Genomic DNA, 23,809 nt, shown 5'->3' on the forward strand with positions numbered 1-23,809 from the left:
TTTCACGTGCAGCCCGGCCAACTTGATTCAGTTCATTTTCGTGTTGGAAAACGCGGCTCCAATGGCCAACTGGGTTGGCAACTCATTTATTAACTAAGTGGTAGCATTAATACATAATTTGGTTAGAATTGATGGCAGAAAAGACTTTAATGGCTCTGAGGATTGGGATTCCCTTCAGTCCTGCAACTCCACCTTCGTCTTGAGATAGTCGGACAGATCATTGTAGATCAGCGGCTTCACACGATCTGTTTTGAAAAGCATAGATAAAGGTTTAGTTTAGTTGAAGTACCTCTTTGTTTCGATTCCCTTACTATTGCACTTGTACTGCAGGTTGGACCATATAATCATCCTCTGCGAGAAGCAGAACACGCCCAGCCGACCGCCCTTCAGCGTGGAGTCGAACACATTGCCCGAGTCGAAGATCAGGCGGTTGCCCTCGTGCATTCTGTGGGGAGAAGGAGATTGAAGACTTGGAAACCCTGTCATGGTGCCATCACTCACTGCAGGCGGATGAGGCCGATGGCCGGTCGATGCACCAGGGACCAGCGGTAGGAGGTCCTTTCCTTCCACGCAATGTTCTTCGGATCCTTCCACAACAGCCTGGCCTCGCCGTCGGTGTTCCCCTCGTGCCACAGGCTGTTCCTCATCATTGGCCCCGGACCCTCGGTGCTGTTGACCAGCTTGATCTGAATGCCCGGCGCTGCGGAGGCGGTGAACGGTCGTGGCTCCCAGTAGGTTTGGGTGCCCTTCTTCCACTGCACCACGTAGTACTTGTAGCTGCTCTGGTAGCTGAACACAAAGCCAGCGTAGTCATCATCCGTGTCATCGTTGATGTAGAAGGTGCCGTCGAAGTCAACGCCTCCGAAGGCGTCCTTGCCCACCGCTAGACCGGGATCTGAGTTGAGGGTCTGGACTATCTCGGTGCCATTGGCGTGCACCACCCAATTGGGATCCGCTTGGGATAGGCCTTTGGGATCCAATGGAATGGTTTGAAGAGTGCGGAAGTCAGTGTGGTGAATCATCGAGTTGTTCGGGCAGTTGTCTATGGCATTCGGCACTCCATCTACGTCCTCATCATCTTCGCAAGAGTCACCCTTGCCATTGCGATTGAAGTCCTCCTGCTTCGGATTCTTGGCCAGCGGACAGTTGTCCTTGTAGTTGGGAATCCCGTCTCCGTCCATGTCGTCATCGCACTCATCCCCCGTTCCATCACCGTCAGTGTCCAGCTGGTCCGAGTTACTGACCATTGGGCAGTTGTCCAGCGAGTTTGGAACTCCATCGTCATCCCCGTCGATGTCCCTGTGACAGGCATCGCCTACAAAGTCCATGTCGCGATCCTTCTGGTCGGGATTCGGGAGATTCGGACAGTTATCGCAAGCGTCGCCCACACCATCGTTGTCCACGTCCGACTGACTGGGATTCGGCAGCAGCGGACAGTTGTCCAGCGTATTCGGTATGGAGTCGTTGTCGATATCCCCATCGCACTCGTCCCCCAGTCCATCCTCGTCCGTGTCCAGCTGCCTGGGATTGTACTTGAGCACGCAGTTGTCGCACACATCGCCCACCTTGTCTCCGTCGGAGTCCAGCTGCTCTGTGTTGTAGGCTAGCCAGCAATTGTCCTGGCTGTTCTGGACATTGTCGCCATCGGCGTCGTCGTCGCACCCATCGCCATGTCCATCCAGATCGGCGTCCTCCTGGCCCGAATTGGGCAACTTCGGGCAGTTGTCCCGCTGACAGTGCAGCTCTGTACAGCCGATTGCCTGATCTGGCCATCCATCTACGTCGGTATCCCTACCGCAAATCAATCCGTTGCCCGCCCATCCCACATTGCAGTGACACTTGTGGCGGATGTTATCCATCCTAAGGCACACGGCATTGCGGTCACAAACGGTTCCATCCGGACACATGGACACCGAGGATCTGTCTAGGCAGCTGTAGGTGCCATTTGTTACATATCCTTCGTGGCACTGACATCTGTAGGAACCCTGTGAAAGATTTCTTTTACTTTTAAACCATTTTTTCAGAATTGCATCCTACTCACAATCTCGTTAATGCAGGTGGAATGCTCCGGGCATCGGAAGAAGCCAGTGCGGCACTCATCGACGTCCAGGCACGTTTGCCTGCGATATTCCACGGAGTAGTAGTCGGCGAAGTAGCCATGGGCGTGGGTGCCATCGAAGCCGACGGGACACGGGCTGCACTGGAAGCCAGGACTAAGATTGGTGCACGTCGCCAGCTCATCGCAAGGATCGTAGAGCAGGCACTCATTCATATCCCGGCAGCTGGTTCCGTTTACCTCGTGGCCCATTGGACACGAGATGCAGTGAAAGTAGGGCGGATAGCCAACCTGGAGGCACTGGGCGCCTTCGTTAAGTTAAAAAGTAATTGCAAAAACAAATTAAGATGATTGCAATGCAATAAAACGAATGGAAACAGTTGAGTTATTCACGAAGTTGTTCACTCACATATGTGTGAGTTTCTTTTTGAGCCATTTTGTTCAAAGAAAACTTTGTCTGTTTGAAAAACGGTTGGAAAAATGACAATTTCGATTTAAGTGGGACAAAAACACTATATGTATATAAGCTTTTGTGTTTCAGTGCTACTTCGCCTTCTATTTCTTTTTTGTTTTCCGATTCTTTACCGATTCATGGATTTTTATGCGATTTGGTTGTTTTTCGAATTACTGGGTACACAGACAGAAATCATATAACTTTCTTTGAAATAAGTTATATCTATTTTATGTTTTCAGCTGATTCTTCAAAATGATCTATAAGATATTCCGAGTACAACTGCCACTCACCGTTGATATATCTGAATGCATGACCAGAAAATGATAGTGTATAAACATGATGCGATAGAAAGGCATGTGGGTTTGGGTTGGATGATTTCGATGGGCAAATAAAAAAATTTGTATGGCCAATGATGGAGTTTATTTATTAAATACCAAAAATTACAGCGTACATTTTGTTATAATAATATTCATAGTTTATTACAATAATTGGGAGATTTCAGGCGGGGCAAGCAAATTTTGTTACACGTTTATAGACTCCACTTTCTGGGCATTTGAGTGGGACGTACATACATATTTAGTTATCTATTCTACAACAGCTTCTCAAGGATATTATCTCATGATTTTCCGCTGGAGCTGCGTCTGCTTTCAAATGAATTGCTAATACTATGAATTTCCGCTGTTCGCCAATCGTAGAGCTTACAACTTATGACTATTTTATAAAGTAGTAATTCAATATGTGCACTTTCTACGCTCTGTACTTGTTTAGCTTTAGTTGTGTATCTTAGCTCAGCCGAAAACGTTGCGATAGTCCCTTCCTCCGCGGATTAGTTCGTAACGACCGAGTATTTTCGGGCGGTGTACTGGCTCTGCCTCTGATAGTGTTGGACATTATGCGAGGGCACTAGAATGTTGCCTGATACAAATGAGAATTGTTGATTAGTAAGTAGGTAGTTTAATCTGTGATGTGTCCCATTCGACTCGTCCAATTAAGTCCACCTACTGGAAGCGCAGCGAACACTTTGTACTTTTGCCGCAAATCAATTAGACAACTTGTCTTATATGGCCCCAACATTCCAGCACGCCCAAAACTCGTTGGATCTCAGTATATCTCTGAGCTCTGATTAACCCTCTTGTTTCACACATTCGCGAGAAGCCCCAAATTAGCCCAGGTACTACAGGTACTCTATAATTTTCGAGGGTTTTTTATTCAATCAGAAGGGTCGGCGAGTCCTCAGAGGTCGAATTAAACCGAAGTGGGCATTAATAAATCAAATAATCGTGTGAATTGAGTACGCTACTATCAAATGGTAGGGCATATAAGTTTTTAAGAGTATGGTTGAGATAAAAAGGGTTTTGAAGAAAACAAAATGTTAATCTAATCTAAAAAAAAACTTAAAATAAATTAATATGACATATTTTGGGAACAATAATAGGCGTTTTTAAGGTGTTCCTTTTTTAAAATATAGTTAAAGTCCTCATTTACTAAAGTTCTTGCCCCCAAAAAGATCATGTAAAATGTTCCTGATTACTAGACCTTAAAATTTAAACCAACAGTTTTAGAACTTAACGATTTCCCTCCTTTCGTTTTGCTAAGAACCTCAATATGTGTTCTGGGTCCCCATGTTTACCAATCAACCCACTCGCAAGTGAGCTGATGGCACGACAAACACAAATTAGCCATAAAATCAACAAAATCCCCAAAAAGACAAAACTCCATTTAGGAATTAGGACGTGGTGGTTATTGTAAGGGGGGAAGGGGGCAAACATGGGGGCAGACCGACCATTCCAATTGAGTGGCTGCCACTTACCTGAGGGGCACGGTGTGTCCAGGCAAGGATTACGTAGCGAACATGTGCGTCCATCACCTTCGTAGCCGGCTGGACAGGAGTCACACTGGGCTCCATTCACGGTATCGTGACACTGAACGCCTCTGCAAAGGGAGACACAGATTGTTGTTGTTGTTAATGCGATCGAGCAGGAGGATGAAATAAAATGGGATGGGATTTTATGGTATGGTATGGTATCGTATGTAGTGGGTTCAACTGGCCATTGGATATGTATGGTGTGGTGTGTGTGTGCTATTCGGGGCACATTGTTTATTAATATTAATACCGACAGGCAGGAACAAACAGCAACAAAAGACTGTTAATGTTGGACACAGTCGAGCATACAAAGGCATATTTATTAACGATGTTTAGGGGGAAACAGCTACACAAAAGCCACTGTGAGCTGGGAAAAGTGAGAGAGAAAAGGTTGCCCCGGCGAGGATGCGAGGGTCACAAAAGCACCGACAAAGAGACAAGACATGTGCCACGGGGCTTCAGAGGTGCCTGGGCTCCTCCGCCTCCTCAGGTGGATTTTCGAACGGTTCGCCCGCAGGAACGACAACGGATCCCGAAAAGAAAACAAATTACAATTACAAGAAAATCTTATTAAAAGCCAGCGAAACGCAAATAACTTAAGGATGGATGGTGGGGGCATCGAGTGTGTGTAGGCTGCGCTGCGGATGTCCAATGGCCAATGTCCAATGCCCAATGGCCCATGGCCAAAACACAAAACATTCAACTGCATTGCATGCATGTAAATTTCACCGACCGTTTTCCTTATTTATGCTCGAGTGTGGGATTGCTTATGGCTCAGCGAAATATTTACATATCATGACATGGTCATTAGTTCGCCCCGGTTTGGGGGTTACAGTTATTGGCCCATCGGCCAATGTTCCGTCTTCATCCGCATCCATACTCATCAGCATGCCACTTTGTCAGGACATAACTCTTGGCAGGCCAATTTCCTAGGAAGATCACACAGCGGCCAGAACTACCGTGCCCAACTGACCCAGAAGCCATAGTTTCACATATTTTATGGCTAAGCACACAGTGCGTTTTAGCCTGCCGGAAGTCCCAGTTCGAGTTATAGACTTGGTAGACTTGTTGGCCCTAGCTACCCAACTTGCATTTGGCCCCTGGGGAAAGCTGTAATAATGATCTAGCACATGAAAAGGGATTCGAAACGAAGCAAAGTTAATACCCTCCAATGCAGAAAGAATTTTACAAAAGATTAAACTAAATTTTGTATATAAACAAAAAAGACTGTGCTGTGATGACAACTTCTTGTGTTATTTTCATAAAACATTATTTTTGAACCATCACATTGTAGTTAATATGCCCGCATTGGGTAGAGTATTAAAACAACATAGGCTGGCTTAAAATTCGAGTCGCAAAATCTTGAAGTATTGCGTTTGTTATTTCTGCGCTCTGTCAGTTGATGAGATCCATCAGCTTGGAGCCCTCGACTTCGTCATGTCCATGGTGGGCCACAACACACTTGTCCCGATCCGCCGAGTGTGCGTCAATTTGGACTTTTCGAGTGGAAGCATTTTTGGGGATCGCCTCTAACTGGTTGGGCCGCAATTAGCAAAAAGTGTTAAGTACTTAAGTGGCAAGCGGTCTAAGAGGAGGCGATCCCCATCCAGGTTGCTTGATGCTGCGTGGGGGTTTTCGCTTTCCGGCTGCGTTCCCAGATGCCTCCGCCCCAATCTTGTGGGCCAGCCCGGCAACCTCCCTCTCCTGACCACCACTTTGCGCTTTTCTGCTTTGTTTCAGTTCATTCGACCATATTGTCTGGGTCCGAGGAGCTGCGGCATCGTTTGAGTGCTGGGAAAATATCCAGTCAAGCGCAACGAGGAACGCATTAGCATTTCAGCCAACCTCCCCGTCCACCGGTTGGCATGACGGACCCAAACCCAAACCCATGCCCATGCCCAAACCCAAACCCATACCCACTTGCCTCGTCTTGACTGCCGTTCCTTCTGGACGTTCTTTTTATTAACCACGCATTCATAATTCATAATTCCAATTTGCTGGTCTGAGCCGAGTTCGAGTCCAGTTCAAACACCGGCCCAAGGAGCCATAGAAGGAATAGAGGGCAGCTCCCAGTGAAGGAGCAGGGCCTGAGTAATGTGTGAACATGGCTCTGAAGCATGCAAAGGCTTTTAGCCGCATTGCACTGCGGGATGGGGAGGAGCACACAAGTTTGAATCATCAGGGATTACAGTATGTACGATTAGAGTATTCAATATTACTGTACTTAGGGTTTGCCGTAGTCCCCAAATCACATAGTTTAGCTATCCCCTTGGCCCGTTTAATGGTCTATTAGCCATACGGATCGGACGTTAGCCTTATTCTTAGGGCTTACCCGACCGCTCAGCCATTAACCTCATCCAAATGGCTTCTAATGGTAGCGCATGCCATGCAAATGCTCTAACAACAAAAGAGCCAAGAAACACTTGGCTGCCACTCCATGGCGAGCGCTCCTTCTGCTGGAGAAGTGCATCCGAGCAGTGCCACCAGTGCCTTCAATACCACGTACTCCATCCCCCAATCCTCGAATGTGGCGCACGCTCTGGACAAACTGCAGCTAACTGCCATAAAGCGGCGTTTATTTTGCCACAGGCCACTTATCTGCGAGGTTGAGGTTGGGGCTCCAGCTCCAACTTCAACTCCTTCTCCATCTACAACTCCGACTCCGGCTGCAGCTTTTCAGCTCTTTGGCTCGGGCCTGATCTCGACTTGGCCTGGCCCGGGCTTGTTTTTGTTTTCATTGCTGCGCCTGCGCATTGCCAAGACAACCGGCGTCGTAAAAAGTTTATGCGGCGTTGCGATTTCGCCAAATCCTCGCGTGGGATGTTCGTAAAATCCCTATTAACGTATTAAGGTAATAGCTTGTATTAAAGTATATCAGGATACTTGAAGTTGAGATTATTTTACGAGTACAGTAAAGTTAAGAACTCATTAAGGGAAGTAAGTTATTATAGTGAATAAAAGTATATTGTTACTACTTCTTCGATCCTATATTTTTCTAACATAATAAAAATAATAAAATAAATTTTGAATGAAATCAAGTTTTGGGATCATGATATTTCACTTCGTATAAACGAAACCCGACTGGGAATCGCTGCCAGTCGACTATTAATTTGAATTCAAGCAGTCAAACGCTGCCTCGGCCGCCAAGTCAACAGCCACAGCAACCCAACAACAAAAACGAATACCCAGCCACGACGACTTGGAATCAATGGATCCACTTTTTCCCGATGCGTAGGCGAACTTGATTCACACTGAGATATGCGTTCCACCGAACTTTGATGTTTCGAGCTGTGAACCAGCTAGCCGCGGCTTCCACTCGCAGCTTTTCCTGCTTTTACCTCAGTCGGCCGTAAACGATTTCTTGCTTGTTGGATTGTTTTTTGGCCCCACCGGCAGAGGGAGGGGTGTGGAAAGGCGAGATTCTGTGGGAAAGTTTCCCCAATCGAAATGAAATTCTGTCGCGGGAATTGTCCAACATGCGCGTACACATGTTGCAGCTGCCATCCGCCCAGGAATCACACTCCCAAATCGGTATCTCCGATCTCTAGATGGTAATATTATCTCCCTGGTTTGTGGATCGCAGCTTGATTGCACTGCTGATTGTTTCGTCAAATGCATAATTTAAATCGAACAACAGAAGTGTGCGCGGTAAAAAGTTTCCGCGCCCAGGCGCCCGACTGTCAACGGCCTGGGGCCAAGTTATGATTGGCTTTTCAGGTGGTCAGCACCACCTGGGATTGGGATTGTACCTTGGGAAATGGAAAGTGCTGAAATGGGTACAAAGAGATGAAGGCAAATGGGCCACCAAAGTAAATGAAATGTGCAGAAGGAGTGTGCCAAACATTTGACTTAAAGATTCCATGATAATAAAGATAAAACTTTTTTTAAAACATAATTTCTGTATATAAAGTATTACTTGCCAGAAGGTTCTTCGAAAATATAGAATCATTTTTGATCAATGTAGGGCGCTACCATGAGTTTAAGAACCTAACCTCTTATGACCTCTTTCATTATGTAACCCTACTCGGAAGGAGCATCAATATAGGATTGTTACCTAGGTAATACCGCCATAAAAACACACACACACGATAGCTGGCACAACAAAGGATCAACAGGTGTGCATGTCATTAGCACAAGTTTTACGGCCTTTTAATAGAATCGATGGTCTTCCAAAGAATGGGGCTCTGAATCAAAGTGAAAATAAACAAAGCGTTGACCAGATTCAGATGACATTCGTTGGGTTCTAAATTAGAATGATTGGAATGGAGTTTTGGCCATCGGTTTTGGGCCTACCACACACATTGGCCACATTTCATCGATAATGAAAGATGACAGTAACGAGTCGGCGTCGTGACAACATTTAAGGCAATTTTATGCAAATTAAAAGACGGTCGGTCGGTCAGCCAGAGGCGCACCTTGCCCGCAACAACCAAAGAGAAGTAAACAAACCGAGGCGATTCGAAGACACCTACAACAGCCCGGGCTCCTAGCCCGATCTTTGGGAGCCCTTTTCAATAATTTACTCAAATTTATGGCCAACGTTCTGTGAGGCTCCTATGCGCGTGGCCAGTGGATTCTCGCATTTCCCGTGGGGTCGTCCGTGGTCGGGGAAAGAATAACAGAAATCACTTTAGGTGTCTTGACACAATGAAGTCAGTCAGTCCTCAGAATCGACTTGCTTGGGTGCGGGTTCTTTGTGCCGGGCTCACATTTAACTAATTTATGCGGCTGCCTCAAGTGCCATTTGTGGTCCAGACCCCACAGACATCTATGGGTCTTCCGTAGTGCCAAAGGTTTTGTTGCATTTTGTCGAACAATACGAGGAGTATCTACCAAAAATATTCTTCTCCAGTTCCAGCTCCGTTACATCGCATAACTTGTTATAGTTTTGTTTAACATATTTATGACTGGTGTTGCAGGTGGGTTACCAGTTCGATATAATGTTTTTATTAGGCTCCCCAGCAGTGCTGTGGGTATTTAGCATAATTATTTTGGCAGCGCCAGAACAATATTTACCACTTTATTATTATTTCCCATTGTGACGAGCTCTTCCGGTTCCAAGCTAACAACTTCATATGGGTGCTGTGGGTGGATCGGAGTCAGAGTCTCCTCCTCCGCCTCAGTTATGAATCGAAATTTCTATTTCGAATCGCTGCCTGACCCCATTAATAATCTTAAACAGATCAAAGAGATCTCTCGATGGATAAATCCGTTTCTTGGACTCCATTTGAATATCTAACTCACCGCGTCTAGATTATTCAAGATGCGATAATGCGTAAGAAATGGAAAATCTCGCAGTGTAAGTGGGGATTAGGAAGTCTTCGCATTCGAATTGACATATCTACGATCTACGGAGCTTATCAGATGCACAGAGGTGAGAGAACAGGTTCCACATGATCCCTCATGACATGACTCACGGCCATTAAGCCCAATCCACTTACTCTTCTGGGTTCTGGGTAACCAGCTTATGTCCATGGTCGCGTTGCTCCCATTTATTCGTAGAATTCACACAGGACAAATAGAGGCCTAAATGTGTCTTCTTCTCAATGGCCATCACGTGCTTATCAATCACAGATTGAGATATGCATATGGATGCATATGGATGCCTCTGCCGCTGGCCAGCTTGTCAAGGAGGCGCTGCGTGGCTGTTTGACTAGATCATCAAACCATAAACAACATCAAATTGCCATTAAGGCCAAATGCAAATAATTGCACAGTCAGGACGGGGATAAGCCTTTCGGATGGCGGCGCTTTTCAAGCCCTCGCAGTCGCAGCATGACAAATACAATTAACATGGATGCGATGGCCACGCCCTTGACGCCATTAAAAGCTCCACAAGCCGCGTTAATTTTCCTCGCACGAAGAGCACACGCACAGGATTATATACATGTGTATATGGTTGGTATATAAGGATGCAGTAGGGACTTACGGATAGCACATGTGATGGGCGCAGGTAACGCCCGGCTTGCAGCTCTTGCCATCGCCAATGAAGCCAAGGGGACAGTGGCCACATCGGGGACCGGCTGCCGAGTCCAGGCACTCCACTCCTGGAAAGGAAAAACAGAAGATCAAGCTTTAAGTTGCAATATCTGTACTGATTTCTTGTTCTCAGTTAATGAGTACTTTAATTTAAGATTTAGTTTAACCTACTTATGGCCAACATTTTGGGCAATCGCACTTACCAGGATAACAGGGATTGGCGGAACGGCAGTCGGGCTCGATGCGCAGTTGGTTGTCGGTGGTGAGGGGATTCTTGCAGCCGGCACAGTTCTCCAGGAGCATACGCAGGTAGGCAATCTCCTGGCGCTGGTGGGCGACGTCTTCGCGGAGCAGCTTCACCAGAGCCAGTAAATCGCTGAGCGAGCGTGCGAGGGCGTCTGTGTTTGGAACAATGGCCAGAGCGTTACAGTTGAGATAAATCGGGTTCGGTGGGGACTTTAAATAAAGCAACAATAATTCACCAACACCCTACTCCACACCCAGCAAAAAGAAGTCGGCGAATGTGTGTGGGAAGCGTTCAAGCGGCTGACAAGATTAAGGTCTAACCGATGCACCCATTTCGCACTCACTCTCTGATTGCAACCTAATCCGCTTTGTCGCTCCAATGGATCCAGGACTACGAACAGCTGCTAATGCGAATGGCGTTTTAGTGCAGCTTAATGCACTGGGACAACAAAACCGATCACCTAATCCCAAGCCCGCAACTCACTAGGGATGAGTCAGTGTGATCTGAACTGATCGACTGGAGGAAATGGAATAACTCAGGTTCTAAATATATGCTAATTTCGCGTGTAGGTTGATTGTTTTGCAAGTGACTAATCTTGGCCAGAATTTGCGACCGGATATGGGTCATCGATTCTCACCGGAAGCATTATTCAGGATTTCCCCATCTTGCAAACTAATTAATGCTTAATAACTTGTAACACTGCTCTAAAGATTTCCTTCCGTTTTTCAATTTCTCATGGTTATCCTGGTCAACAAATTGCAATATATCGCTTATAGATCTGTCATCTCTAGGCCTTTTGGATTGTACAACACAATGTACGACACCATGGCCACAACTAAACTAGTTCAGCCTAGTGGTCCGTTCTATGGGCACATCTGTCTGACTTTGTCGGTTTACCTGGCTGAGTGAGTTTTGTCAACATTGAAAACGCCGCCGCCTCAACGCCCAAACGCATCCGTTCCAAGTCGGATTGGGTGAGTAGCCCCTGCGTCCCGGCTCCACTGCTTCTCCATCTGGGGTCCTCGCCCCAGCAATCTCGATCTCGTTTTGGTTACATTTGGCAACCTTCGCTTGCATTTGGTTCGTTGGCGGCGTGGCCACGTAATTCATTCATTACGATTTGCCGTTTTCGTTGGCTTTGCCTTTGCCGATTTATATGCCGCCCCGTACTCATGTCAAGTGCACTCGAAAAAAAGTCTGCTCTTAACATTAACTATCATAATATAACTGACATTTTCAAAGAAGTTAAGTAGGTGGGCACTACCATAAAGTAGCAGATCTGATTTCTATAGCACCTTTCAATCAATATTATCTACATTTTTGCAAGTGCACAAGTGAATTTCTCTCTGTGTAGATTGTGTGGGTACAGATCGGAGCTGGCTACCAATTTGGTGTCTTTGCTCTGAGCCAGATAAATAATAATTATGCCGGCTCGACACCAGGCAATGTTGGGAATCGAGTGCACAGCTTATGCGCGACTTTGTCATATCTCGGTGTTCATTAGTGAGTGTGCACTGTGGGCGCCTCGTAGCCCTCCATCCTCTGGATATATTACCCTTTTACCGCGATCACTTAGCGGCGACTTATTGGCCAAGACAGTGACACCGATGAGGGTACCTATGGCTATATTACACTGGCATAGATAGTGCTCCGGTTGTTATTAATTGCTTGCCAGATTTATAAGGCATTAGCGAGTTAAGCGAGATGGTTTACGACTTGCCGGCCTAATGAAGACCATAATGCTCAAGGACAAGCAAATCGGTATTGGGAAATGGTATGACAAGGGTATTAGCCTTTTGCCTTTCCCAGAACCAAACTATTTGCGTATTAGTTTAGCATCCCACATGCTTTCTGCCATATAAGGAACCCTTCTTTAACCCAATCAATCAAAGTCAGTTCTATTATTTGGACAGCTACGTTTCCTCTTTACGTTCAATAAAATGAATAAAAATAACTTAAGATTGTAGGTAATTTCATAGTTCTAAATAATCAAATAGCTTTTGCTATTCCAAAAGATTGCAATTTGAGAATGCCTGTACTGGTTTTCAAGGCCTCGTTCATTCACTTGCACATGCCATTGAAATCTGGAGCCCCCACTCGATGCAACAACAATCCCCCGCCGAATCTGTTCACCTGCCCACGCACACATACCCCATTTCAGGTTGCTCCACTACACTCGCCTAATTGAATTATGTTCCTCGAGTGACATTAAACGCCAACTGACAAAGGCCAAACAATTTCATCAAAACGAGCCTCTAATCTAGCAACAGCCCAACCCTCGGAGCCGTAGGAAGCCCTCGTCGTTTTGGACGGGGGCCACGCCTTTGGGCCAAGATTCGTTGACTGCCTCGAGACTACCGACTGACAGTTGATAACCGACTACGGAGCAGTTGGGTGGATGAGGTGGTGGTGAACTGCTGCTGGGCACCTACCTTCGCAATCGCCATTCAGAACGGGAATGTCGCCGCGCTCCACGTCCGTTGGCACCTCCTGGTGTCTGTGATCCACGACTCCTTCCCGGGCGATCGTTGGCTCATACCAGCCGCGCACATCGCGCTTCTTGTTCTTCTCTGGAAAGATTGGAGCACAGAGCGGAGTATATGTTTATATAAGTGGGTTGTAGGTAGTCAAGGATGCGCGGGAATAACTCACCTCGCTCGGTGATCTTGTTGCGCAGCATGCGACGATTGCCACGACGATGGTTGCCCTTCTGGCAATTGGCCCGCTGCAGGGAGTGCTCCATGTCCCCATCGAAGTGGAGGGGATACTTGCGCTCACGGAACTGTCAACGATATGGTTCACTTATCTTCTATGCCACTTGGGAGCAAGTACCATCTACTCACCAGCTTGATCACCGGATCGTCCATCTGGGTGTACAGCTTGGCCAGGTTCATGTCGATGTCGTGATGTGTGCTCGCCTTGCAGTCCACATGGAGCGTTATGCGATTCTTGGAGAACTGCAGCGCCAGGGAACGGATGGTGCTCGTCTCGTTGATGTTGGGTATCTCGAAGTTGCGCGACTCGGTGGCTCCGTTCGCACTGATGTCCAGCGTTACCCGCTGCTGTTTGCGGTCCAGGAAGAAGGACATCTTGTGCTTCAGCATGGGGAAGTCGATCATAAAGAGTGCTTCTATGGATATGTGCAACTTTCGACGCGGTCTAATTGATGGGAACTCTTAGTTTTAGAATAAATAGTGATAAGATTAAATAATTACCTAATGTGTCGCGTTGATATGACCACATCTCCTTTGCGTATAAACTGCTCCAGTTCAGCGGAAGCAACTGCAATGGTAAGATATTAATAAAATAAATAAAATTCTACATTCCTTTCCGATTTTCGTGCCATATCTTTTTCATGCATTTTTTGATCAGTTTCGAAACTGTTAAGAACAACTTCCGTTCTACCTTAACCACACATATTGATTACAAAATAAACAGAGATAATGCCCAAATCATCATCGGGCCATGTTTGTTAATCTCTTCAAGTAAACCCCGTCTTAGCCACTCGCTCTGTTTGCCCACAAACATTGGCAATCGGCTATTTCGCCTGCCACAGATTACAGCACCTCGGATACGGAACATGGAACTATTTATTTTGGTCACCCAGGGAGATTGCCTTTAATACTCGCGGACCGTGTTAACCCAAATAAATACACGATCGCTATTTGCACAATCCGTATACTACGAACAACTGCGGGTCAAAGAATCCATCAAGACGACTCTATATAGAATTTCACGCATTTGTGCGGTTATTTGTCATGCTGACAGCGACCGACTTTTGACAGGCTCATGCCAGGTGACCTTCACGACATGGATGTGGACTTGGGCAGAGGTATGGTGGACATGGACATGGTTATGAGCCCGGGACACATTCATAAAAGCCTCTGGCTCGTGATCGGGCTGTAATATAACCATCTACGGAGCAGGGAGGTCGCCAACTCAGAAACTGGTGACCCCGCTGTCAGCTGGTGACGTTTGCATTGGGATTTGAGTGCAAGATTTACATAAATCGCCAAGTTGTTAACCAAAAGTATGGCTTTCGGGCGGATTTCAGCAAACATTGGCATTGCAGCTAGTCGCTTTGCTGGCCATAGGAACCGTAGAGCCATATATGTACATACACTGTTCGATCAGTAAGGAACCCATTTGGATATATTTATGTAAAAAGTTTAAAATATCAATGGACAGGACTAAGTAATTTAAAGTGAATAAACTGACTTGCTTTGCATAGATATCGCTTGAGTTCTTCTAACTTTATGTTGATAAACCACGCGAATTCTTCAGCTGACTTGCTGATACAACCTTAGCTTTTCTCGCAGTGCAGCTGAGGAAAGAGTTCGCTGGAATGCTGGGCGGTGCGAGGAAGGTGCTTCGGATGCACTTACCTGGATCGAGTGAGAGTGATGCAACCTCCACAAATGTCAGCGCCAAGGCGGTCAACCCGATTAGCAGCACGCGCGTCCAATTCATCGTGTTCGTTGTTGCTGGTGTCTTCTCTGATCTTCGGAAGGAATGGGTGGGGGTGCGGGAGTGATGGACCGAGGGGTATGAGCGCCTCACTCCAAAATCTTTACCGTCCGCTGAAATATAAATATAAAGAAAGAAACGATAAAGCGAAGAAAATGGGAGCCCGGTCTTCAGCCGGTGGTTGTTTATTTACGTTTAAAAATAAAACGCATTGCGTGTGGAGGAGCATAAAATAAAATCGCATCGAGTAATAAATAAAATTCAAATGAAATTTTTTGTTTAGCGAGAAAAGTATTAACCGGGACAGAAGTATGGGAATTGGTAAATGTTTTGCAGCATTTTTGGGATTCTCAACAAGCAGCTCCCGCTTCACATTTTTCACTCCCCACTTTGCCGGAAGTACTTGGTCGGGTATCACCTATATAGATATAGCTATAGATATTTATATAGGATCCCCCCTATATCTTTCATCTCTTTGGCCATCTGTGGGCGTCATCATCATAAAGCATTTCGGAGCTTAAGTTTTATATTTCTCGTTGTAATTTCCCCGTGTGCCCATTGTGGATTCCTTGAGCTGCCCGAGATTTATGTTCGATATTTGCAATCATTCTTCCTTGAATGCCTCTTTTAACTTAAATAAATGTTTATTTAATGTGTGTGTTCAGATGTGTTTTCAGGTGCTTATTCGGCGGAAGTTCCGAGTAAATGCGAAGGTGATGAATTTTAGTTAATTGAAACTTTTTCTTGGAAGGTCGCTAGATTAGGTAGGGCATAATTGCTTCACAAAGTATCATTCATAATATTATGCAAAGCTAATTTATCCAAACACTTTTCATTGCCTCCATTGTAAAACACAATAAAAAACTTCTTTCATGATTCACATAAATCTTAGAAAAGGGAGCTAGAAATTCAGCCTTTAACGATCAGTGAAATGAAATAGAATGTAGTGAAATCTGTGATGTTAAAAACAGAATTAAGTACCCACTGATAACCCACTGTAAAACAAGATGTAGTCGTAAAATAAACCCGAAAATAGGTTAAGGACCTATTCTTCAAACTCGAAAATAATCCATTGCAATTAGGCCTTTAGCTCATCACTTGAGCAGCCACAAATGTCAGCAAGTGCCATAAACTGCATAACACACAAATCCAATTGATAGAGACTTACAGTCCCGCCACGAGCTCATCCTCCCCAATCTCAACTCCAACTCTAACTACCAGCCATTACACAACTTTCATGCTTAAATAAACACAAGAAATGTGGCCGAGATGTTGTTGGCTTTGGCTCTGAGGTGTCCCAGGAATGTGGTAACGGTCGCCGATGCTCCAGCCACAAGCAGCCACATTGGGATTCACATTCGGAGCCGGGCCAAAACCAAATGGCGTTCTGGCCATACAAGACACGACGACAACTTCACCGATACTGGTCCAAAATGTTGACTGACAGTTATGGATTTATAGTGGCAGTGGATATTGCTGTTGTTGACTTCTCGTTCTCCCGGCTACAATGTCACTGAGTCACAAGTGGACGACGGGCTGTAGGATCTGTTCCGTTTATGGGTGTAATCGCAATTACCGGACCTGGGTTCTCTGTATCCCCACGTAGTAAAACTGGAAGATACGGTGGCAGATCACATACACTTCGATCGTATTTTAGGGTTTTTATTCTCCATTCGACAGATGTGATATCAGAGTGCTTTAGAATGCGGATTAAGATGGACAGCCGAGTAGTACCTGGCATTGTAGTGGGCGCCATAAGGAAGTTGAATCAATAAAGACCATAAGAGCTATCTTAAAAGTAAAGTTGAATGAATCCTAAATACTCTAACCATTTCGAAAGAACCACTTTTCAATCATCTATCAGTGGAATCTTAAGTATTTGAACCAGTAATCTGGAAAATAAATCTATTTTCAATTTAAAATTGAATTTATCTACGGTAGATTAAACATGAAATTCAGAATATGTAACCAATGTTTCAATATATTCCCATCCTATGAGAAAGAGATTCCCATAAGTTCTAAAAGCTTAAATCGTCCCAGTTATTCAGTCATTTCAAATTCCCTGAAAGGTTATCAAGAACTTAACCCAAGCATAATGCCCGAGATCTGTGCCAAGTGTTCATTGAAACGTTTATTAATACCCAGTTAAGTTGGCCGCCGGCTACCAGAACATTTCCCACCAAATGTCACCCGAGTAATCCGCCGCGAGCATAAAGAAAAACCGAAACCAGCAGTGGAGACACCTTCGAGTGTACACCTAAACACATAATCCTCAGGCCTGAAATTTATTAAATACTTTTTAATGCCATCGGTTTGGTATAGATCATGCCTAGACCAGGCATATATCTTTGTCCATCACCCACGCACTCATCAAGTTGAGGCACCAAAAACAAAATCCCGCCATGGAGACGCCACAGAGGCCATCGTCGGCATGGTGAAGACGACGCCACATCTGCGGACAAAATCAGAAATCAGAATCAAAGTCCGTATCCATAAAGCGACCAGTACATTGATTGACATTTAATTAAGCAAAGGCAAATGCACACGGAAGCCGCAAGCCGATCAATCGGCAACCAAAACCGCAACTGAGAAGGGTTGGATGCTATCCAGATCATCGTCATCACCCACTGGCCGGGTTTGGACCCCTCACTGATCCCCAGCCGATTGAACAAGTTTGGCGTCACCGTCATTGCAGTGACAAAGGCGTTTCTGGTCGATCATCAAAGGAAATTTGATGCTTATCGGAAAAGTCATTTCATCAGATTAAATGGCGGGCCAGAAGAGAGGCAGGCGAAAGGGAAACCAGAACCCTGGGTAGCCAGTTGGCAGCGAGGGTCGATCGAAGGGTATGCTCTACACAGCAGAGGGATGGGAGATGCATTTATCCAAGTGCCACTTTGATGTGGTAAATGTTTTTATAGCTACTAATCCCATACATACATACTTCTGCTTTAGGAACTTTAGGACCTACAATAATATTATGGTTAGCCTAAATGACAATTAATGCTAATGGTAAAGAACTATTATGGCAATTCTACTGGTTAGTTAGGTGGTTGTGCTGTTCTATCAAATACCTAGAATATATTAAAAAACAATTTGAAAGATATTGAACTATTTTGTAGTTGTAGTTGGTATTAAATGAGTACCAAGTTTCGATAGATTTTCGATGATTCTGCCCTCGTGCGGCATTAGAAATTCAAATATTTTGACTCTTTATTTTCCGATCGCGCCAGCATGCAACCGCTGGTACCGGTGGTATCCACGTCCCCCCGGGCGTTTAAAACGGCGCAAAAACTGAAGCGAGAAGGAAAACGCTGGCGCGGCTACTGCGCATGCGCGACGCGAGTTGGCAGCGGTTAAAACCGCGCTTCTGCGCAGTCGCGTGTGGGCAGGACAAGTTTCGCTGCCGCCGCGGGCGTCGTGTCACTGAAATCAAATCAGCCGGGCTTAAATGCTCAGCCAAAAACTTCGCTGCGAGTTGGGGCTGTGAGTTGTTGGAGCTCCAAGCGCTCGCTCAGGCTGGCAAACCTGCTGTCAGTCGCTGGTTTGACATGGTAAAAAATCTATGCCGGCGCCTACGCAGCACGAGAGTGAAAAATCGGGAGAAAGAGCGCGATCGCGCTGTTAAGCCACTTAGGGAAATTCTTCGGCGGATTTTCATTTGCAGCTAACTTTCTTCAGGCTTTGTTTAATTTCAAGCAGTCAGCCTATTATAATTGGAGGCAACCAAATAGCGAGGTGAACTGAATTGATTTCGAGCAGCCTGATAAATTGGTTTCATCATAATGGGACTTTGTGTAACTTCCGGCGCAGGCCAAACATTTTTTGAACGTTGTTTTCGAAGTGTCAAGATTAGGATTGCATTCAATGTGGAGTTCAATAGTCTCGGACGGCACTTGACGTCCTCATTTTATTGATTTCTGTATTTGTATCGATTTGAATTTCGGCTCGGTCTTTTTGTCGTCGTTTTCCCATTCAATTTTTGACTATTTATTTTCGACAAAAATGCAGTAGTTGACAGCTGGAAATGTGGCTTTTCAGGTGTTAGATGGAGTCCTATTTCAAAATATTGAAAGGTCTGTCAATTATAAGTCGGGTGATTGAGATTTCTGGTATGGTAATTGCCACCTGCCAAGTTGCTCAATCGCAGCAGCGGAGAACATAAAAATGATTGAAATTGTAGGTGTAAAAACGCATAAATCACAATTTAAAGACTCGTAAGAATGGTATTATTATTATCTCTGTAATCTTGAATCTTTAATCTTGCGATGAGCTAAACATGCATAATGACTACTTTTTGAAGTAAACATAGCCAGCAGCTAGAAACTGTCTCAAATCGTATTATATTGCCATCAATTAAATTTATACAGCGGCTATATAATTAAATGTTTTTTTGCCAGGTGTTTGTTGGACCTCGCCTTGCTATCAGTTGTCTTAAAAAAAATTTGCATATCTTCGCAAAATATCTAAGGAAAATAATATGCGTGATAGATGCTACTTATCTTGCCCGGATAAAAGTATACATTTCGGCGCAATTTTCGTTGGCGATCTTGTCAAATCGCTTGAGAATGTGTTTAATCTGTCATTAGGCCAAAACCGAAAACCCATTAACTTATGTTGATGAACCATTAAGGCAAAGTCGCGTCTCCATTCGACTTGAATTGGCTGTGAAGCCCGCAGTCCAAACGGCCAACACAAATAGCCTTAGCTGCTATTGTGACTTTGCTCCATTTGAATTGCAAATTCCGGCTGAAGTCAATACAAAGCGTTAAAATTTGTTAGCCTGATTCGCCGCAAAAGGGTCGGATATTGGTGTCCAAATGACTTTCCACTGACGATGCGCTAATTTGCTGGTGCAACAATTTTCCACTTAATTTGCATTTGTTTATGAACTCATAACTCGCTGCCAAGCGGAAATTCCATAACCAACAATGGCAATATTATTTATGTTTTAATAATGTCAAACTCGAGCTCCAAATATGGCCAGCAAGATATTACCATGTCTGAAGAGTCATCTCTGTGTGTGGGGCGCCAAGGGGTGTCAATGTTTGGACAGAGAATAAGAAAACACCAGGCTCCATATTTGAATAATTATTCAGTGAATTTCTGTCACATCTCATTGCAAAACTGAACAAATCGATCTTATTCGAGCACTCTATTGAAGGGAAAGTATCTATCTATTGTATAGATACACCTCAACAAAGTAGTGGTTACTACATCTTGAAGATTAATACCCCTTCGGGTCACAACGTCACTGTCGCTGAATAATATATTCAAATAATAAAATAACCGCAAGTCTGAAATGTCTTTCGAACAGGCAGTTATAAATTGTTATGGGGATCTGTGCAGTGGGCGTCTTTTAATTGAATCGCTTGGAATTGAGTAGCAGAGCCCAGTAGAAGCTGCAAAGTGATTGGGAAATCGAGCCAAATAAAATTAAGTATTTTAACCGTTGTTGGGGAATGTGGCCAGCTTCATTTGGTCAACATCATTAACAAACTGTGGCTGCCGTTTCGAATCACAATTCATATTTGTCGGATGGGAAAATGTTCTGTGCTCAGACCTTATATGATCACATAATTATAGTTCTTGCGATGGCATAAACCTCAATCTGCTCGTTTAAATACGTGTGGAAAGTCCGGTAATTAATAAACTATGACTCGACTGCGGTATTTATGGCGCCAATGCAGATAAGATCTCCAGATCCCCCATAGATTAATGTCGCTCGAATGGTGAGGATGCCACAGGCCGATTTGGCCGCCAGATTGCGGTTGACTTGGGTGTGGCTAATTAATATGTATCGATAGTATTTGAATTACAACAACAATTAGCATGATTTATCATCAGATATAAAATGGCGGTGAAATGAATAGAAATCTTGTGAGGCGCTCATAAAAAATATTCATAGATTTGCCTATCAACAACTTGGTGATTATCATGCAATAAAGTCGAATGAAAAAGAGTTGAACTGCTGTGGGTGTAGCTAGAAGATGCGATTCTTTAGTTTACAGGCTGTTAAGATTGAAAACTAGAAATTAGCATTAAGCTATTAATAACTTTCTAAATTATTGAAATTAATAAACATAGACTATCTATCGTTTATCTTTACATCATTATCATTATTAACGCAATTTCTTTAAGAACAACTTAATATGCCTTCCACGCACTTGAAAAAGGAATGCACTTCGCACCTGGCCACTTGGCGCACTCATTTTCCGAGTGAGCGGAGTGTAGCCCAGATTTTGGCCACACGAATAAGCAGCAAAGCAGCCCGGAGGTCTGGCCCACCTTCACACTCACCTCGTGGTCAAGGACGCTGCTCGTGCTCTAGAGGTGCCCCCACTGCGGATGTGGATGTGAGCCAAGTGATCCAAGTGACAGCTCCTTGTTCTTTGTGCGGCTCGTTTGCGCCACTTGCGGCTGTCAACGCGCAATTTAGAATGGAAACGACCTGAGTTATTTTTACGAGTATTGCCACACTTTTCCGCCCGCACAGACACTTCTATTATGTTGTACTTTTGCAGAGCGAAAGATCAAACACGTCGCAAGGGTATCTTCACACTAAAAGAATCGATAACGAAACGGATGCATTAGACCATTTAAACCCTTTTCGAAATACGCGCCAGGTAGAAAAGCTGGATTTTGGAATGGGGACACACGCGAAGATTTCGTGGAGTCGATTTTATGGGACCGAGGTGGAGAACACGCGACGCCAATGCCTGCAATCCTCCAGCAACGACAACTGCTCCGCAACGGACTCGCCCGTTCGTGCCAATAAAAATTAAAACACTTTTATGCTATTAAGGCGAACGCGACGCGATCTTGGACACCTTGGATGCGGAGGATGCTGCTTGAGGATCGATCGGATTTCAATAACTGTGTACAGCGCGAGCTGATTTCAAAGAAACACTTAGAAAGCGTTAGAAAACTGAAACATTGTCGCGATAATTCGATATATTGATGCTACTGATTTATCGCCAAAACTAATCACTGATCACCGATCACTTATCGAAGCACCTAGGACACGCACCGTCTTGTTCAACGTTCCAACGCGAACTGAAACTGAAAATTTGAAAATGCAAAGGGAATGATCGACGCGCAGCGTCGACTGAGGCAGCGGCAGCGCTGTTGGCTGGAGCAACTTGGAGCAGCGACAACTTGTTGTTGCCTTTCTGCGTTTCTGTTTTGTTCTCAGCTGTTGTTGTTGCTCTTGGGAGAAACGCGGCATTTTGTCTTCGTTTGTGTTTCTTTTGATTTGACGCGTGAGTAAGCCGCGACGCCCACGTGCAAAATTTGCGTAAACATCGACAGTGTGGCCAGATCGCTGCTGAATAATTGAGGAAGTGACTGGAAAAAGTGGTAGTCAACTTTGAGACCTCATAATTTCCGCTTCCTTAGTTCAAAAGAAACTTTTAAAAATATAGGAAAGTAAAAATGTATTTTCTATATAGAAAATGTTTTTAAAATTATTCAGTAAAGATCAGCGCAGTTTATAGATTTTTGAGATGAACACAATTCAGTTTTCGTTTGTTTCGCTTTAAGTTGCAATTATGTAGTATTGTTAAAAACTGCTGTGTAATTTGTAAGAATAAATATTTTGGTTAAAAGTCGTTATATTTATGGGTAATTACTTATTGTCTTCAGTTCATTAGCTCATCCACCAATTATTATGGGGGAGTTGCCCACTTGGGCTGCCCCAGTTGTGGATCGTATGGGCCATTAAACTGAAACTCAATCCCGAAACATGCTTACATTGTAGGCCCGTTTAAGGCTATTAAATCGGATTCGTGCGAACCCTTTTCCGATAATGCGTCCAGCCTTGTTTTCGACCACCTCCAAATCCAAAGGAACTCGTTGGATGGGGCCAGACTTTTGCTCTTTTGAAATGGAGATCGTAAATAAACGGCACGCTCTGCAGGCATTCAAAACAGACGAACTACTCGTTAAAACTAGAGCCCAAAATGATATGCATATGGCACCTATTAATGGCTACTTATGCTGTACAAGTGTCCCCCATTTCGGAGCTCCCCCCATTCCCATTTGCCGTTGACACGGGACTGATGCGTAACACGACAGTAGCATCGGGATCTAAGGGGAAGGGAAGTTGTATGGATGGCCCGACCTGTTCGTCATTATGTCGCCGGCATGTCAGCGGACAGTTGGAGGAGGGCATTATGCAGATGTGCATTTATCACGGAGTTGCGGTGCTGCGGACACACCCGAGATGCTATCCCACATCAACGCTGCATATTTTGCCGCTTTTCGGACAGCGGCGACCACTTGCTGAAATTTCATTATGTGCGTGATTTATAAATAAGCCTCGCTGGCCCCACGCCCCATTCCCCCCACTCCATCGTCCGAATCCTCCTCGAGTTGTTCCCAGCATCTTCAGTGGTTACGAGCCAAGACGTCCCACGCACTTTTCGATGCCACAACAGCAACATCAAGTCTCATCTCCTCCGATCTTCTGTGCCCCCAAAATGCCCCACCTTCCCCCACCCCCTCGCACTGCAGTTCAGTGCGTATTAATCATAAAATTGTATTATTAACATGTTTATTTTTCGGTCTTCAAGATTCGATTACACGCATTCTTCCTGCTCTTCGTGTGCAGCGATTTCTGGAGTGTTTTTTTTTCTCCTCAGCGAACGTGACTTTGTTGTGCAGTGTAACGAAAGTGAGCTACTTTCTAACACTCTTTGGGGGGTTGGGGATTATCATCAGCCTTCAATTGCTCCAAGAAAT

General features: G+C 44.9%; 1 protein-coding gene across 4 annotated transcripts; it reads right to left on the reverse strand.

Annotated features, from left to right (window-relative positions):
- Nucleotides 1–35: 35 nt before the first annotated feature.
- LOC117138340 (cartilage oligomeric matrix protein) lies at nucleotides 36–22,122 on the reverse strand. 4 transcript variants are annotated; one of them, XM_033300390.1, is made up of 14 exons: nucleotides 22,098–22,122; nucleotides 21,368–21,628; nucleotides 14,986–15,180; nucleotides 13,816–13,882; nucleotides 13,444–13,759; nucleotides 13,253–13,382; nucleotides 13,033–13,170; nucleotides 10,557–10,751; nucleotides 10,304–10,421; nucleotides 4,321–4,442; nucleotides 2,042–2,364; nucleotides 502–1,985; nucleotides 312–445; nucleotides 36–245 (listed from the first exon to the last, which is right to left on the reverse strand). In XM_033300390.1, exons 3-14 carry the CDS (start codon nucleotides 15,068–15,070, stop codon nucleotides 175–177), a joined length of 3,183 nt encoding a protein of 1,060 aa, XP_033156281.1. In that variant the 5' UTR covers nucleotides 15,071–15,180; nucleotides 21,368–21,628; nucleotides 22,098–22,122; the 3' UTR covers nucleotides 36–174. The 4 variants fall into 4 exon arrangements, with proteins under 4 accessions (XP_033156281.1, XP_033156289.1, XP_033156273.1 ...); XM_033300398.1 differs by having other exon boundaries at nucleotides 22,085–22,101; XM_033300382.1 differs by having other exon boundaries at nucleotides 21,368–22,118.
- Nucleotides 22,123–23,809: the final 1,687 nt, after the last annotated feature.

The sequence above is a fragment of the Drosophila mauritiana genome, chromosome 2L, assembly GCF_004382145.1.
Source record: "Drosophila mauritiana strain mau12 chromosome 2L, ASM438214v1, whole genome shotgun sequence".
Taxonomy (NCBI): Eukaryota; Metazoa; Arthropoda; class Insecta; order Diptera; family Drosophilidae; genus Drosophila; species Drosophila mauritiana.

Excerpts from the sequence above, each read along its gene's own strand:
- LOC117138340 (XM_033300390.1), bottom strand. The coding sequence starts at position 15,070 with ATGAATTGGACGCGCGTGCTGCTAATCGGGTTGACCGCCTTGGCGCTG. Across the intron at positions 13,883-14,985 it reads ATCACTCTCACTCGATCCAG|TTGCTTCCGCTGAACTGGAG; the intron begins GTAAGTGCATCC and ends TTACCATTGCAG. Across the intron at positions 4,443-10,303 it reads GCCCATCACATGTGCTATCC|AGGCGTTCAGTGTCACGATA; the intron begins GTAAGTCCCTAC and ends CTCCCTTTGCAG.